Consider the following 18,535-nt stretch of genomic DNA (forward strand, 5'->3'; position numbering starts at 1 on the left):
TTTAATAATATATATAAAATAAAATGTTGAATTTACATTATTTATTTATGAAACAGAGGAAGGTAGAAGTAATAAACTTTAAGACTTCCAGATATTACTTTTCATTTTCCTTTTCCAGAACAAGATTTTTACAATAACTATATGCATAGGACGCTGTGGTTACCTACTTATTTAAAAGTTAAATGATAAAATAGAATTAGAATCCACTGCACTTGACTGTCTTGCATATATGACTGCATGAAGTTTATTCAACTTTGCGAAATTTAATTTACTTTTAAGGGTGAGGGGGCATGTTGGTGTGTCGGCGGTTGCTGCTGATCGCAGCCGCGATCGCGGCCTCGATCGAGGCTGGCTCGACTAGTTACTACCCCAGCATCTCGTCGTCGGATTATTCCGGATACCCGAATGGTGGATACGCGGTTCACTCCGGCGCGACGTCACCCGAGTCCTCGCCGTCGTCGAGCTCGTCCACGTCCGGCCCGACATCAGAGCTCGCAGCCAGCAACACCGAGTCGGTTTGCCGACCGTCCGAGTTCCGATGCAGCACCACCGGTCATTGTGTCGCGCAGGACAAGTACTGCGACGGCGAGAATGACTGCGACGACAAGTCTGACGAGCCGAGATATTGCACCCGTGAGTATCTCCGCGAACGAATGGAGACGTCGAACAAAGCAAGTCGCCGGGGCAAATCGATACGAGGTATCTCTGTGTCTCTATCTCTCTCTCTCTCTCTCTCTCTCTCTCCCCCTCCCTTTCCTTCTTGAAGGAGCTTTTTATTATTATTCTATATTTTTAGGAATATAATCTAGAAAATAGTAAATGAGTCCAATTAATCAGTTTCTGAAAAAATTTATTGTTATAATTTTCTTGTCAAGTGTGATTTATATACGATTGCTGAATAATATGATGAAAAAAAAAACACAAAGTAACTTACCATGTTCATCAATGTCAACCAATGGATTATCATTTTCGTGTTTCTAAAAATTAAAGAGATTTTTGTTTATCGGTCAGAATATCGGGATTAATCATTGTCAACCAGACAATCAAATATTCACAGTAGATACACTGAATATAGTAGATCTATAGTGTACAGCTGATAATAAAATAAAAAATGTATTGACAGTAACAATCGATATTTAGAAGTGAAAAAATAATTACAAACGTTTGCGCTCATGTATGACCGCTTGTTTATCTGATATACTCAAAACAATATGAATTATTGAGTATATAAATCAGGAACAAAGTTTTCACTCATCCAAGCAGATAATATTCGAAGCCAGTAATTATTTAACTGTGCGTTATTATTTTGGTTCCATTTATAAAAATAAAAATTGTACAATGATATAAAATTTATTCATAGAATGTGTGTCCTTCATAGAATATTAGTATCGTACTTGTTTCAACATATATGGCTTGTATTAGCATGCAAACGTACAATTAAATAATTTTTATTTAATAATTTAATGAAGTAAATAATTTGTTCGTTCATTATTAGTATAATAGTAATTACCACTTCATACGAAATTTAATCGATTTGCGAAGCTCAAATATAATTATGTTACACAAATATTGCATTTTCATCTTTTTGAATTTTTAATTTTCGATAATTTATGCGATACATTTCAATAGAAACGTAACATAATAGGGGGAATTTATTATAGCATTCATGATCCAATTCCTTCATAAAATTTTAAATTCATATTAAAATATGCACAGGCCCATGTGAGCTAATTACATGAAATAATTATGTATACTTTATATACTTTCAATAGTTATGAAATAAGAATACAAAAAAAATATAGCAATTGTATAGAAGATTTTTAATCAGCATTGTTATTAATTAACATTATTAATCAGCATTATACTAATTCTTATGGATTTGTGCATTACTTCTGCACACTGCTATTAGTTTGTTAGATATTACATTGCATTATAAATACAGCTATAGTAATATAACAATATAACATAACATATATATTAAGTGTAAATATAAAAATGTGAGAGCTCTATGTTTGAATGCACATAAATGTCTATAAATGTTGAACTAAATGTACAGATTATATTGCGTTTAAAAAAAAGAAAGACAGAAAGAGAGAGAGAGAGAGAGAGAGAGAGAGAGAGAGAGAGAGAGAGAGAAAGAGAGAGAAAGTAATTAGGAGATTTTATAAAATAATATATTATTATGCCATGTCATAATCTAGCATAATTGTACCCCAGAATTCATTTTTCGTGCATAATAATTGCACAATAAAAACATTCCAGCTTACCATCGGACTTTATTCTTGATATACGAAACCGTGAAAGTAGTTAGGAATAGTTAATATTTTGTTTCAAATAATATTTTATCCCACCCGTATCATGAGCATAATCACAACGAAATATTGAAATATTCCAGAATATATTTTCCCAGTGTGATTGTGAACGCATGACGGAAACATTTCGGCGTGCAATCGTACATTACACGCTTCGATGTGCCAGGATACCGTGCGCTTAGCTAGGCGTTAAAATTCTCTTGGATATTATTTTACCACGTAATAACACGCACAAATGATTATACGACGCAGTTTACTTTTCCGCGTAATTATTGCACAACGAAAAAAAGGAAACAACTGAACGAACGGACAAACATTTTCAGCTTGCAATCGGACGTTGTACGGTGACGTTGGCCGGACCTACAGGGTGGAGATCCGCAGGCCGAGGGAGGATCGACTGCCATTCCTGTGTCACCTCAACTTCACTGCCGCCGGATCCGATCTCGGGGATCTAGTTCAGGTTGGACATAGAAATGATGTAGTTGTAGAAAATAATGCTGACTGGTGCCCAGTTGGCGTGCGGAGTCTGTCATGGAGCAGACAGCGGGCTGCGTCGCGTCGGAGCCCGGATAATAATTTATATCCCGGATTTTACGATTCTTATCGCGTTTATTGGCGAAATTAAATCAGCTCCCACGCTGAGTAAACACTGCATCCGCCATCGCGAAATAAGCTTATTCTACAGATCCCCGATCCTCGACTGTAAGTTCCCGAGTATATATTTTCATTTTTAGGTATATATTTTCGATCTCTAGTGATATTGACATATCGATTATTACGTCTCTCCGTAATGATAGAACCGATATTTACATTGTTAGCAGAGTACAATCAAGCGGTCAAGAGCATAAAGTTTTCACAATAGATGGGCCGGATATCTCGGGATACAATAAAAACGCAAAAATGACGGCGTAAAAATATTTGAAAGCTTCTGAATCTTTCAAACAGCTTCCTTCGACACTTGCCAAAATCAATATTTACGAATTAAAAGATTTTTTTAAACTTATCTGCTATTGTATTAATATTGTGCAAATAGTATATACATATACAGAAAATATAATATTTGTATCATAGAATTTATAAAATAGTTGCGTTTTTATATGAATAATCAAAAATATTTTGTGTGTGTATTAAAACAGTCCATTCAAGTCTCACTAAAATTTTTTGAATTTTTAACATATTTGGATATTAATTTAATATAATGTGGTTATATTATTTGATATTAATACGTTGTGTTAAATAACATTTTTTAGTATCAAAATTGACACAGTTTATGAATAAGCAAAAGTAAGAATAATGTATTTTAAAATGTAAATTCCAAAATAAATGAGTAAAATACATATTAATTTTACGAAAAAAATATTTTTTCACACAGTTTGCTTACAAATTGTGTCAGTATTATATTCTTTATATTAACTCTTTTACATAATACTCGTGTTACTTTTTAACATATTCATCTTATGTATGTTAAATTAGAATAAATTTACAAAAATTTGAATGAAACTTTTGGGACACGTGAAATATGTGAAATTTAACACAAATTTTCTAATTGTTTATTTTCATATTACAGGAGTTACGTAACTTTTCGCGCTGTAAAACTTCCTTCTTGTGACTTCACTTATTCATTCTCATATTTCACGAAAAACGTGTACATTGCAAAATAATTAACGAGGTTATTATAGAAATATTTGCTTTTATCGCCAAGAGTTCGTAATAACTGGTATATTCTAACTTTTATCTTTAGTTTTATTTCCAACAAAACACCGTTAGCTAGTTGCGCACGCGGATACTCTCGCTGACTCATAACTTTTAGAATAATGCCCCCCTGCTGTGGCTCCGATGTTGCAGTTAACTTTTGATACCTTCACGGTCGGCCGCTTTCTATCCTTTACGTCGGAAGGATGTCCAGATGGTTTCATGACTATTCGCGAGGAAGGTCGTCCTGCAACGGGAGGACAATGGTGTGGCAGCGCGTGGGGCTACACCGTCTATTACAGCGAAACTCCTTCCATCAATCTGACTTTATATTTACTACGTTTATCAGAGCAGGTAAGAAATTGTTCCAGCTCAAGGAGATACGCGATATGATTTTCCGCAATTTCACCGCAGCAATATGGAACTTTTGCCGTAGTTGTTCGACGGTAGCATTTTAATTTAAATAACGATATTTAAAGTTGCCTTTTCTCGTCGGAGAAGTATCGAAAGCATCATTCATTATATTTGTTATGTCGCAATCTCTCCAATTTTTAAATTATAAATTTGTTAAAGTTAAAATCGACTTGTGGCGAATCGTTCGACAGAAAGGTCGTGAAAAAATTCTGAGGCGATCAGCGCAACGAGATATTTTGAATAAAATTTACCAACCGAGAATGTTGAGCGTGAAAGTAAAAGGGACGACGTGTTACGATCGCGGCACAATTTCGGGAAATTTTTCCGTGTCTCAGGGTATCGGCTACAACTTCGACTTCAAGCTGTCGTACAAGTTCCTGAGAAGAAGCGAGGCGCATCTCAGATACGGAAACAGTAGTATGTCCACATGGCGCGGCGAGCTGGTAAACGGCACGTATTGCGATCGCGTCCTTACCAAATGCGATACTAGAGCCTGCCGGCTGCAGTCGCCAAATTATCCCGGAGTTTATCCCAGGAATGTCACTTGCTACTATCGGGTGGAGCAAAACCGCGCGCCGGTGGGTCATCGGGCTTTACTCGCCGTTAGTCAGCGGAACAGTCACAAGATACACATTAAGGACCAGGTCGTGAAATACGACAGAAGTCAGCGAGTGCTAAGGTAAATTGTTGATGCTAATGATGCTAATCAAATCAATATTCAGTAGAGTGAATGTCGAATTAATATCACTAGTTTACATAGCAAAAAATTACTTTGAAACATACAAAATGTTTTTATAGATTTTGAAGACACGACAACACAAGTTGAATTTCTTTAGTCTGGTTTCCGAAATAATTGACATTTATTGTGCAAAAAATGGTTTTTTTTTTTTTTACTATATTTTACTTTTTTATTTTGAAATTCTGATCAGAAATTATGAATGTATTATTAATCTCTATGTGGTTGAAATTTAACTCGTGTTTTCAGGAAAAAAGTTATAAAAGCATCGATTTAAAATGATTGAAAAACATCTTTTATAGAAATTAATTTATTTAATGTATTGTCAATAATTTTGCGAGCATACCTCTTTAGGATACGAAAAATTTTCAAAGATAGAGAAACGAAGGTATGCAAGGAGATACGCACACACAAATGTAAATAACATATAGAAAATAGATTTTTCAAGTAAAATTCACGCGCTTTTCAAGGGTATGGGATCAGTGCAACGTCGTGCAGGATTATTTAACGGTATATGACGGAGGTTCAACCTCAGACCGAGTACTTGTAAGGCTGTGTGGAGGAGATGCGGTGCCAGACATCATCAGCAGTCACAATACGATGTTGTTAGAGTTTCATACGTCCCCGTACGACAATCCGTTTCATCCAGTACCACTGTCTTTCCTGCCAGGATTTGAACTCGAGGTTCAGGTAATGCTCGGATATCATAATACCTTTTCGCATAACATCAATCATAAATTTGTAGCAAAAATATGAAAATTGTAATTAATTATTTGTGATTATATTTTAATATCACTGATAGATTATAAAAATGTCATAGAATAGAATTTAAATATATGGTATACATTAAAATTAAATATATTCAATAATATATCGATCGCTTCTTTATACACATATATATATGTACATTCACATGTATAGGTGATCTTTGTCGACGAAAAGTCTCGAAGTTTTGTGAAGGAAAATGACAACTGCGATTTTTATATATCCGGTGACGAGAACTCGTCGGGCATTCTGGAAAATCCGAAACACTCTTTACCGCCGAACACGACTTGCCGTTATCACTTCCAGGGGAAACTCAATGAAATCGTTTGGTTATCGTTCGTTAAATATTATGCCGCCAGCGTGGAAGCTGCTGCGAGTATTGACACTGCCGCTGATTGCAATGCAAAGCTTCTGATATGGGATGGCGATATCACAGTGGACAAACTTACTTTCAGCCGAAAAGTACGTACCAAATTGTATCCCGTCTCTACAAAGTCTGTTACTTAGCAACTTTCTTGCTTCGTTACTGAAGTAATATAACTTCGTTACTGAAGTAACTTTGTTACTAAAGTAATATAGATATAAATATAAATTCAGAAAAGAGTGCTTTGATTCCACGAGAGCAGGAGAAATGCATAATCTAAATATCTCGCAAGAGAAATTATGAAATTTCTTCCGTGAATTCTAAGGATATAATTATTCAAGAATATATAACGTCAAAGATTCTGTACATATTAATATATACGTTACGCGACAAATTTGTCAAATTACGTCAATTACGACTGAACATTCTTGTCTTATTTTCGAAAAATATATCGCACACTACGGAACATTAATAAGACATTAAAAGAAATCTACAATATATTGTACGTAACGTATACTATAGTACTTTTGCACATTTTTCATATGCGATATTTTGTGACGATACAAGTTTCCTATCTGATGCATCCCGTATTTCATAATTTCGCAGAACGTTACGCTGATGGGACAGTTTTGTAAGGACGACATACCGCGACTCTGCGACCACAGTCTGCTGCGTAACAGCAGCCGTCACACGCGGCCGTGTAGCCTTGCGGAGAGTTACGTGTCGACCGGGCGCGATCTCACCCTGGAACACATATTGCGCCAGGGTAGCGCGCTATATCCAATAAGTTTCGTGCTGCGCTATGAGTTCGTCCACGAGGCGATCTCGTGTAACCACGTGTTCGCCTCGGTGCCGTCGGCTTCATCCACGTCTTCCACGTCGTCTTTATCGTCCTCCTCCTCTTCTTCATCATCCTCATCCTCCTTATCGTCCAACGCCGGAAAATTCGCCTCACCGAAGAACGTGTTCTTCTACGGTCGCGGCGGGGCGCAGAATCTCAGCTGCGTGTACAGATTCGAGGCCGAGCCCGATCACAGGATAGAGCTATCCTTCGTCAGGGCCTCCTTCGGTGGCAAGAGTTGCGCGTCTTACGTGGACCCGTTGGTGAACCGATGGACGTGCGACCGACGCATGGCGGATGTTAAAAAGTTCGGCATGGCGGATCTTGTTGTCGCTGAATATCCTTGGCAAGGAGTCGAATTGGTATGTATGACACAACAAAATCTGTTATCTTCTTCAATGCCTTTAGTTAAAAAAGAAAATCGCCACGCTCTCCCTTTCTCATCTCAAAAAGTCGTTTTAAGAGTCTATATTTCTTAAAAGAAAATTAATATAAAAATCTGGAAAATTTATTTCCAAGTAATTAATTAAAGTCAAATTATATCTTCGAAATAAAATAATATAATCCCCTTTTCGTAATCGTTGCGATCCTCTGCTTTTAGGTGCGCGATTGTCTGTGCTCGAACGTGAGTGAGAGAATCGTTGTGCGGACTCTGACATCGAACGTGGTGGAGGTCAGGTTTACCATCACTCTCATGAATGTTACCCAGGATTACCGAGATTTCTTCTTCGAGGGGGAATATCGTTTCATCCCGGTGGGCGCGGAATCGAATGAGCACGGATGTTCGACGAGACTCGAGGAGCGACGATTGCGCGGCACCAGCGGCGAGATTTCCCTCAGGAGTCCTTTACCGCGGGTGATCCCCGGCCTGGCTGCAGTGGAGGAGATCCTAACGAACACGGAGGATCTCACCGCGACGCAATGCGTGAACGAGCCGTGGCTGATCGAGCCTGAAGACGCGCGTATTAACTTCCTGTACTTGAGAACCGCCGGCTACGGCATTACCTTGGACAACGTTGAAGAGTGCACGACCCTGAATAGAATCGTCGTTTATTCAGCCGCGAATACGAAAGAGCGCAGTGTGATCTGTCCAGAGGGTGGCGTCGACACGGCCAGGACCGTCGACTTCTTCTCAGGTGGCTGGAATTACAGTGCTGTGAATGCGAGCGTGGCGATGGCGCAGCACTCCCGCAGCTTCGTCGTCGAATTCCTGCAGCGGGAACCGGGTTTCTACGCCGTCACGTGGATCGCGATCTCCAAACGTTCGCCAACCGCACCGAATCTGGGTGCCAATGCGTTTGCCATACTGCCCACGGAAGATTGCCCGTATAGGTTCGTGATGCAATTTCCATGTATTAAAAAAAAATCAGTTTTTTTATCGGTTGCGAAAAATATATACAAGTCAGAATTTAATCGGAGTAAATAATCACACATTTGATCGGAACTCTCTCTCTCTATCTCTGTCATTAGATGTCCAGAGATCCAGGCATGCATCAGCTCTGTCCTATGGTGCGATGGCGTGCGTCATTGTCCCTCGGGCTTTGACGAGGAAGAAGCCAATTGCTCGTACCGTTTCGGAGTGACGCTGCTCTACGTCGCGGTGGGCGCCGGTGCCCTCGGTATATTCTTAATCCTCCTGTTGGCCACCGGTTGTCTCAAATACTGCCTCTACCGGCACAAGGCGCGTAAGAAGAAGAAGAACGTTGCCCTGAACGTCAATCATCTCCACGTGAATCATACTCATCACAACAACGGCTTGACCGGGAGCCGTCTGAGTGGACGTTACAACTTAGCCACACCCCAGGAAATGTACCTGGAGAATTACGGGAAGGATAGTATTTGTTGACAATACGCCATCGCCAATATTGAGACCACCGTGTGAATAGTCATGATTTTTAAATGCCTACCTCGCTCTGGGCCCCCCCCCCCCCTCCTCCTCCTCCACTTCCCATCAACCTCCCTTGAGTAACGGACCGGAGTGTACGGCAGCCAAACACTCCCATCCCAAAGGCACACATACACATACACAGAACACACACACACACACACACACAGAGACTTACATGCGTACACACGCATACACACGTATACATACTTTCGCAGTAATCGTACGAAATCCCGTAGAATATATCCGAAGCGCATAGAAGCGAGCGCACGAGACGTGCTTGGTAGCCATTTGGTTGACGGCAAACGTAGTCAAGTTCTCTAATCGAATCACAACGATCGGCTTGCCTTGAATAAGCAGATCGCAATTCGACTTATTAGACCGAGGTGGACGATATATATCCGTCGAGCTTGTCGAAAGAATGGATACCGCGAGACACCTGCCTGATCCTTCAGAAAGGAGGAGTCGCGAGGTTGATAAACGCACCTCGTACGCTCGTGTATATGGCATTTACGATAAACACCGCAGTATCATGGTAGGTTTAGATACACACGATTTAGGAGTAAAATGAAAAAAAAAAAAAATACGAAAGATACGCGCGAGTGGATGAAGAGCGGCGAAATTGGCGTTTACGCAATGCTTATAAGAGACGTAGGATACGCTGTTTCCGTTTGAGTGCACTTTCTGTCGGTTATCGAGCAAACGTCGTAAACGTCTACAAGTATGACGGTAAAAGTAACGAGACGGAGGGGAAAAGAGAATAGAACGATAGTGCGAGCGCCAAAGCGCGAGAGAAGCGTTTCGCGATAGCTTACGTGTGAATGACGATGCGATAGACGGGAAAGCATACATGAGGATACGCGAAGAGTCGGACGACATCGTGAATGACATTCGAATGATATTCGCGGACGTGCCAGTGAAGGTCAAATGTATGCATTGCTTGTTACCCTCCTGATCCCGATCGCATACATTCCGACAATTCGCACTTATCGGTAACATCACTTGTGATCAGAGAGAAAAAATTGATAAAAAGGGATAATCGTGATTAAAGAGGATCACGCCATTGACGTTTGTGCAAGATCTAGCTTGATGATCGTTATTGGACTCACGCACTTCACACCTGTCTAATCTGATTTTCTCATTAGATCACCTATGGCCGGACTAGCCGTAGGTTTGGACTACGTTGTCGCGATGCATTGTTCCAAATTAAGGTGACTGCACTGGGCTGTCTTTTTTTTTTTATCGTTAAAAGGTATTAACCTAAAATTTTTATTTCTGATTTAATTGAATATCAAGGTCATCGTACATTTGCAATTTAACACCGTAACATTTTGATCAGAATCAAATTATTGGCTTTAACGAACGTTATGAAAAAAAGAAACTCGATAATTGGATATAAATCGATTCCCGCCTTACAAATTGCTTTACTGCGTATTCTGATTCGTATTACCTAGCAAAACTATTCTTATACTACAACGCATTATATTGTATTATAAATAACACAATCTCATTTAATTGTGATATGTTCGTACATTACAATGCAATGATCGAGTCGCCGATCTCATTCCATTCAACGTCGAACGAACAATTATTTTTTTACACTACTTCGTAGTTTCCGATATTTTGAACTTTATAAGTGATTTATGGAGGATGGAATAATATATGTAGATAATTTACTTGAGTAATCTAGATTCGGTATCGATACGCGTTTGGATGAGACGTAGATGTCTACGCGTAATTAATTGAATGCTACAGGAGCATGTACACCGTTAATCCTGTTAAGCAAATGGACGCAGTCTCCACGCGTTAGCCTATTGTAGACACTGTATGGTAAAGCGCGTCTAACGTACGTCTGTATGCTGTGATAGAAGTAAGCGTATCAACAATCGGAAATAAATCTCTCGCGTAAATTTCACGTTTCGCATATGCGCATCCTCGAAAACCCATCGCCGAAGATGGATCACGACCTTCCGATGCAATCTTCTTTGGCGACATCGATATCTTAACACGGCCAGGCGTGTAATTTTTAGATCATCGATCGAATAAAAAAAATGTGTGGGTCCAAACCCGGGATGTGAACTCACGATTTTTCCACCGTAATATACGTACTTTGATAGAAAATTTGATAAAAATTGATTAAAACGGACTTCACGGTGAACCAGAAAAGTGATATATAAGTCGACAAAAGTAAGAGTTTGACATATTATTACATTATACTTAAGAAGACGTAATGAAATGAGGGCGAAGCAAAATTTTATATACTTCCCTTTAACCTTTTAGAAATGTAAAAAAAAAATGGTTATAGTAAGAAGCGGTTCGATTTTGCATACATTTACAATTTTTTCTATCCATTTCGAATTGAAAAATATTTTCTAGCTTTATTATTTTAGACAGCAATTTAATTGGAGAATTTCATATAAGGACAGTAATTGAATAAGAGTTATACTTGCAATTTTTAACAATCAATTGCGGTATTTTGATACGGTATTTTTGCAAACTTACGTACACTTCCTGCCACAATTTGGAAATTTCCGCAAAGATGTCGGCCGCGTTAAGATATTTTTTCGCCAGTCTCATGAATTGCTCCGTGAATAATTCATTACATAAGGACATCGCCTACCAACGAATACTGCCGCAGTTATTATTTATTCATAAAGTTTTATAAGTCTCTTTCTACCCGAATACGAAAAACTGTCCGAGTATATAACGTTCTGTACGCTATAAGACACGGAATCCGATAACGAGTAATGTACTAGCGAATAAACGTAGCGTGCATCGGAAGCGAAACTGTGCACCCGCCAGGCTCCTCGATGTGTTAACTGCGCGATTGCCACATTAAAGACATGTTAAAATTTACTCTAACATATCGAAAGTTCGAAATTAATTTAAGCGCGCGTCCACACCATCCATCACTATCTAGTCGAGACTGAAGTAGCGAAGTCATCTTTTTACGGATAACCGAGACGACTTTCCTTTCGAAAAGAAATTTTCACCAATTTTCCCTTTATATAAAATTCCGTCAAATAAGAAAAAGAGGAGGAAGCGTTTCACACGAAATTTTTTATATATTCTCGAGTCGGTGGTTTTCTCGCAGTTCACGATAAATCTGTCTATAAATAAGTTAAAGCGTAAGTCCTTCGACGACGGAAACCGACGTAATAAACATTGTGGGACGCATCGTTTTCTATTCACAAGGGAACGACGATTTATATTACCTATTTCCCCGGTATCTTCCCGGCACCAAGACATTGATATGACCCGGCCTTTAAAAGCACCCACGGAAAGTCGTTCCTGTCGTCGCCGTAACCGAGGCGGATCAGCATCGAGTTTAATTTTTCCGACGGATATACGAATCTAAAATCTACTGGTGGAGCGTTGTAATCATCATGGGATTTATACGGTACGACGACTCGACTCCACGTCGCGCTCAATCGAGAATGCGTCCTACGATTACGAAACTATAGTATTATGCATGTATGTAAGAACGTACACGAAAAAAAAAAATAACATAAAAAAAAAGGAAAAAAAATGCCGTAGCACAAACTGGCTCGCACATACGTAGCTAAAAAAAAAGTGAATGGTAAAGAGTTTTGAATCAAAGAGGCCTTGATTCAACGACGTTTCTAAGCAAGTATTACGCGTTACACGATGTATTGTAATCCCGTGTTTATAATTTTAATAAAATACCATCGCGTTAAAGAAACCCAGCAGACCAGTCGTGGGAAATGCATTATTAATCAATTTATCGTTTCGTTCTTTCTTCAGAAATATAACTTTCTCTTCGAGTTTTATGTATATACATTTATGTATATTCATGAAGACATATAATTCATAGTGTCTAAAGTTTTGTTCTACGTAAACCTCTGCAATGAACAATGACTGCAACTAGAAGGATTATTCATTGTTAGAACATATACAGATTTTCACAAATTATATCTCTCTTATTTTCAAAAATTCTTATTTTTTTTAAGTAAATAATAATTTACATTTATAGTGATATTTACTGAGAAAAATATATACAGTTAACAGAATAAATAAATTTAAGAAATAAATTTAAGAAACATCTATAAAAAAAAATGAAGATAAAAAAGTTTTCTAACATAATTGTAATTTTTGCTAAAAGAAGTCCCCTGCGTTTCCTTTTTCTCATATACTGTGTGTAAAAGTCTAGAAACTTTTGATATTTAGGTCAACTCTCCTCGATAAACTCCTCGTTAAAACGATTGTAAGAACTCTCAATCGTAATCCCTTGAGAAAGAACGCTATTCATATTCTCTCTAGTTGTAATTTAAGTTTATTAATTCACATTATATCGCAATGCCTCGTTAAATTTTCATGCGATTTCTTGTTTGTCTTTGAGATGATTTGCGAAACTTCGTTTCCAATATATAAATTTTATGAGAATAGCATTAATTATAGTAAAAATAATGAAAAAGATGTTTTATTTTTAATTTTCATCAAGAAATGCTTTGGAAGAAAAAAATTTTCAAAAAAAATGTAGATAAGAATATTATAGCACCTATTTCCCTAAAGAACAATCTTGCTGCAAATTCTTTTTATAAAAGCATCATTAGAATATTCATAAGTTCTTTTTTAAAAGTTATTGTTTTACTTGTTTTACAAGCTTATATATATATAAATAGATTTTTAACTGCCATATACATATTACGCGATTCTATATTTTATTGATATATTTTGATATCTATTGTAGCAAAAATAATTTCAAAACGCAAAGCGATCGCTTTGTAATAAAAGCAGCAGAATATTCAAAGAGTTGGCATAAAATATAATTTTATTTTCAAGTTTTCGATAACAAATGTTTCTATTTTTTTGACTAACTTGATAACAGTAATCTGTCTTATACCTTTACTCACGCAATCGAAAAAAAATGTATACTGCGGAAGGCATGCACGGTTGATCGCCATCAAGATGACATCGCGCTGCTACGTTGTTTGCCTCTTGACATCTTCCATCCGTCAATTTTTCGTCCACGAAAAACGTAAAACCCGCCCGCCTACAGCCCGGCAGATTTATCGCGCCGTTCTCGATGAAATATTCATCGCGTCGCGGACAGACTCGCGAGAAGACAGGATCCTCGAATGTCCAGTGGGAGCGCATCGTTCACTGATACAGCGATACACGGCAAGCTGGAACCACCGAGATCGTTGCACGGTGTCGAGGATGCCGAGGTCATTTGGGACACGATCACGCGGCGATTTCCGAATGCGGCACCGCTTCTATGCGAGATGGAAACGGTGATCGAACGAGCGGAGGATCTGCTGCAGCAGCTTAGAACGCCTTGCACTCAGGGAAATGGTATGCGATTCTTCGAACCCGGAAAAGCAATTTTTCCATGCACGTGCATGACAGGCAAACAAGCCTCGGAGAACTTTAGTATATACTCGGTTTAACGATGTTTTACGATTCAACATGTTTAAAATAACGAGCTTAAGCTTTAAATTAATGGTTACAATAGCGTGATCCAATTATGCAAATAGCCTGCATTTATCCGTGCACTCGGCTAACCTCATTGTAATTATCACGTTATTAAATTAATGGTATACATGATATAATGGGAAACACACAAGTAATTTATTCACGAGGAAGATTTATCTTTCATAGAAATGTATGGTTTACGCACGACCTACATTCATTTATCCTTTCAATTGCGTGCCGGACTTATTGACCAAATTGTTATCTGGAATAATCCTCCATTTGCTTGATTTTGTCAATCTGGCATTTAATGATTAAAGAGTGCTTATTCGGAAATTTGCGACGTGATCTGATGCTACGCGTAAGCTGATTTGTTTAATTTGCTGCATCCACACCGTTGATTATAATATATTTGCAGATGGAGAGAATTTTATTTGTCAAATTATGCATAATAATTTTTCATGTCGTATACTTTCAAGTGTATTCTAGAAATTTTAGCAATTCTGAATTTAAAATTTACATCGCGGCAATATTGTGCTAGTTCACAGGATCTGAACTCACTCCATATTACAGACACGTCCAGCTCGTTTCACACACCAGATTCCCGGGAATCTAACGCGACGATTTCGATGGTATCCGACATAGAATCGTTTGCCGAAGAAACAAATGTACGTAGCTTCCCTACTTATATACGCATATTTCCTACTTATTATTACACACTGTCATTGCTTGCTGTATTAAATTATTAAAAAAAAAACGATATACTTTCCTCCAAGATTTCAGAACATTGTGAAGCCACCGAGAACGTTGAAATGCAACTGAAAGTGCACGATGTTCACGAAAAGCAAGTGGATTTAGAGTCTCAATATTGTAATGAACAATCTATTCAGTGCGAAAAAAAACACCCCTATCTGGAATATAATTTGAATTCACCTTTAAGAGTCGACGAGATTGTTGAACATTTCAAAACAAGCTCGATGAATAAATGTCACAGTTTCCAAGACGAGTCAAATACTAATGTAAAGGATAACGTTGGCGAAGTAATCGATATGAGTTCGGAAGAAAGTGAGTGCGACACGGAATAGTTAGAAAAAAATATATTTTACAAATTCGTAAATTCGTGGGAAAAAATTTATAATACCGCTTATTTTGATAAATTATTATATTTGTAATTTAGGATTAATGAAAGCAGTGGGTGAGGCAAATAGTTTGGAAGGATGGGCAAATATGACTAATAGTGCACTGTGTAAATATCATAATGATATGGAAGGTATCAAATTTATTTTGCTTTTAATTGTATAAACAATAAATGTTGCTTTAATCACGTCTCAGATGATAATGATTCGGAAACGGGGCCAAGCATCGACAGAAATATAGATAATCATTCATTGGCAGTCAACAATGATGACAAATCTGACAAAAGCGATGAAAAAGTAATTAAAAACTAACATTAACATATTTACATTATATTTAAGTATAATGTAATTGAATTAAATAAGGCAAATAAAATATTGCAACGCAGATTTTTGAGAACAGAAGAAGCTTATAGATAAAAAATATTTCTTAATTTTATTTTTTTATCCAACGATAAGGTTCTTAAATATAAATCTGATTTATTTAAAATTACACTTATGGCTTTAATAATATAAACGTTTAAATAATATAGATCAGTGTTGCAAAATGTTCTGCAAATCTTCGTTCACCGTTTACTATCCTTGAAGAATACGCAAAGCAGTGTGAAGTGCCAATCACATACAAGTGCAAATCAAAACCGAATCTGTATGTGATAAATGGTAACCTGTGTGGATTTCGCGGTAAGTACTTCGTAGCTCGTACAAACAGATTACAAGAAATATTATCACATCGTATCCACTCACTCACGCCCACACATGTTAAGTATGTATTATTTTTTTATTCAACAACGCCGGATTATTCCCAGCAATTATACTTTAATAATAATTTTAATAACTTTTACTTGTCATTCATAAATCCGACATATAAAATGTTGCAAGTGCTTCTTTACACGTTGTTAAACATAGTTTGGATAATGTGCCAGCAATGTCGTGTGCCGCGACCAAAGATCTGGCCAAAAACGAATGGGCAGCAAAAATATTGTGGATGATAGCCGTGCGTCAGATGGATGGCTCGAAATCTGTTGGCGGATTATTAGATTTCTCGAGGGAAGAGTGAGTTTAATGGTGCAAAAATATAAGAAAAATTAGGATATAAATTACGCCGATGTAAAACTTACCGGAGCATAGCTCGAAAAACAATCGACTTTATGTAAAATAGAATTTGATGCACTCTCCTTGTGTCAGGATGTTAGAGATAATAGCACGTGAAGGCGAGTTGAAGAACGCGTCACAAAAAATCTACAAATTTTGTCTCGAGAAAGGAGAATCTATTCCGACGTATACTATTGGCAATTCGACAACACATCGAGGATTTACGTACACAGCTCAATGTGTAGCTTTAGGTCATGTCGGAATTGGTATGTTATTTTCTCATTTATTATATATCCGGTTAAAAAAAATAATATTAAGAGGAGTCTACAATGTTGTATATTTTACTACTCCAAGTTGTCTAATAATAAAAGGAATCATTAAGTCATTCTTCGAAATTTTATCACGTACGGAATTAGTTCGTTATTATTTTGTTTGAAAAAATATTTTACATTTTAGAAAAAGCTTAACATAATTTGTATACCATTTTTTTTATATAATCAATTTTCTTAAATATTTATTAGAGTAATTTAACATATTTTATTACTTATTTATAGGACAAGGATTAAGAATAGATAACGCTAAGATTGCTGCTGCTGAAAATCTATATCAGAAATATATTTGTGAGAAGCAATAATCAACATAAGCTCAAAAATCAATTACGATATAATGTATTGCTTACTCTTTTGCTTTATCTTTGATAATAAAATTTGAACAAACGTGAAAATATATACAAACGTTTTTGGAAATTTTACATGTCGAAATTTTTTATTTGATCTTAATAAACGTTTGTATCTTGTCTTTATTTAATATTTACAACTTACATATGTCAGAAAACTTTAATTATATTCAAGATTATTAATTATTCAAGATTAGTACACTGAATTTACAAGGAAAAGGGCCGGAGATTTTGTAAATAAAAAAATATTTTAATGCAAGTATATTCATTCCTTCATTACAATTTTCATTGTTACTCTTAATGATCAAACACTCGACCGTTCAAATACTCTTTTGCAAGAAGCACTTGTACCGCTATCATGGTATTTTGGCGACTATCCAAGGTAGCTTTCCAGTTTTCTTAAAAGACCAATAATCATACAAAAGCTTGCCAAGCACGAGGAATATTAATGACGCCAATATGATGTTCAAGATGTCGAGGGGATGAAGCCAAGAGTCTTCGTCTGGTAAAATGCAGATCTCTGTTCGCGTAAGATCACGAATCTGTGAGAGCCATTTTATTATGTTAAAGCAGGCAATTGCATTTTAATTGCATTATTCATGCGTCTGCTTTTCAATCTGACTCGATAAAAAAGACGTGCAGTTAGTTACCTGTTTGTTTGAGTTATCGTTGTCACTCATAAAAGCACATCTTATGTCGTTGATGTCTTTTATTATATTTGGATGCCTGATCAGAAGATCCTATAAAAAATGTTAAATAAAATCATACGATTAAATTAATAATCTAGTAGTGGTCATTTAAGATCTTTTTTAAATTAGAAGTAAGAAATTTAAACCAAAAAAAAAATGTAAATAGTTGAATATTGAAAATTAAAATTAAATTTAATATTATTTTATTTATATTACACTATCTATTTTGATCTTTTAAGAATTTTAAACGATTGAAGAATATGGAACTTACTTGTACAAAATAGCGTCATTGTGCCAATTTTATTGACAATTAATTTAAAAACATGTATGTGAACTCAATATATAATATACTATACTGTGTCTCAAAATTTTTGACTCAAAATATAAGTAGTAAGAAAGTTTTTGAAAACTTAAATAAAAACAAGTTATTTGTAAATTTTTATTTTAAGTAATAATTTCTCATCTGAACATAATTTACAATTGACTATATTTAAATCCTTATT

At 36.6% G+C, this 18,535-nt stretch overlaps 3 protein-coding genes across 4 annotated transcripts in view; 2 read left to right on the plus strand and 1 right to left on the minus strand.

Moving 5' to 3' along the window:
- Nucleotides 1–285: 285 nt before the first annotated feature.
- On the plus strand, nt 286–12,719 carry LOC108755696. The gene is made up of 9 exons (XM_018498864.1): nt 286–633; nt 2,636–2,772; nt 4,158–4,358; nt 4,754–5,097; nt 5,625–5,844; nt 6,076–6,381; nt 6,890–7,486; nt 7,726–8,456; nt 8,595–12,719. The coding sequence occupies exons 1-9, from the start codon at nt 291–293 to the stop codon at nt 8,968–8,970; spliced, it is 3,255 nt and encodes a 1,084-aa protein (XP_018354366.1). The 5' UTR covers nt 286–290; the 3' UTR covers nt 8,971–12,719.
- A 1,241-nt stretch (nt 12,720–13,960) lies between these two features.
- Nucleotides 13,961–18,535, plus strand: part of LOC108755633 — an 11,615-nt gene continuing 7,040 nt past the window's right edge. The window contains 9 exon segments of the mRNA XM_018498747.1: nt 13,961–14,325; nt 15,016–15,110; nt 15,219–15,507; nt 15,620–15,712; nt 15,775–15,875; nt 16,109–16,256; nt 16,499–16,628; nt 16,761–16,933; nt 17,222–17,298. Coding sequence (XP_018354249.1) covers nt 14,109–14,325; nt 15,016–15,110; nt 15,219–15,507; nt 15,620–15,712; nt 15,775–15,875; nt 16,109–16,256; nt 16,499–16,628; nt 16,761–16,933; nt 17,222–17,298 — 1,323 coding nt within the window. The 5' untranslated portion in view covers nt 13,961–14,108.
- Nucleotides 17,571–18,535, minus strand: part of LOC108755709 (protein singed wings 2) — a 5,265-nt gene continuing 4,300 nt past the window's right edge. Inside the window, exons 9-10 of one of the 2 annotated variants that reach the window (XM_018498897.1) lie at nt 17,994–18,083; nt 17,571–17,885 (exon numbers count right to left, since the gene is read on the minus strand). In XM_018498897.1, coding sequence (XP_018354399.1) covers nt 17,700–17,885; nt 17,994–18,083 — 276 coding nt within the window. In that variant the 3' untranslated portion in view covers nt 17,571–17,699. The remainder of the gene's footprint in view (nt 17,886–17,993; nt 18,084–18,535) is intronic. The other variant, XM_018498898.1, reaches the window with a different exon arrangement.

Source organism: Trachymyrmex septentrionalis, unplaced genomic scaffold (genome assembly GCF_001594115.1).
Source record: "Trachymyrmex septentrionalis isolate Tsep2-gDNA-1 unplaced genomic scaffold, Tsep1.0 scaffold9, whole genome shotgun sequence".
Taxonomy (NCBI): Eukaryota; Metazoa; Arthropoda; class Insecta; order Hymenoptera; family Formicidae; genus Trachymyrmex; species Trachymyrmex septentrionalis.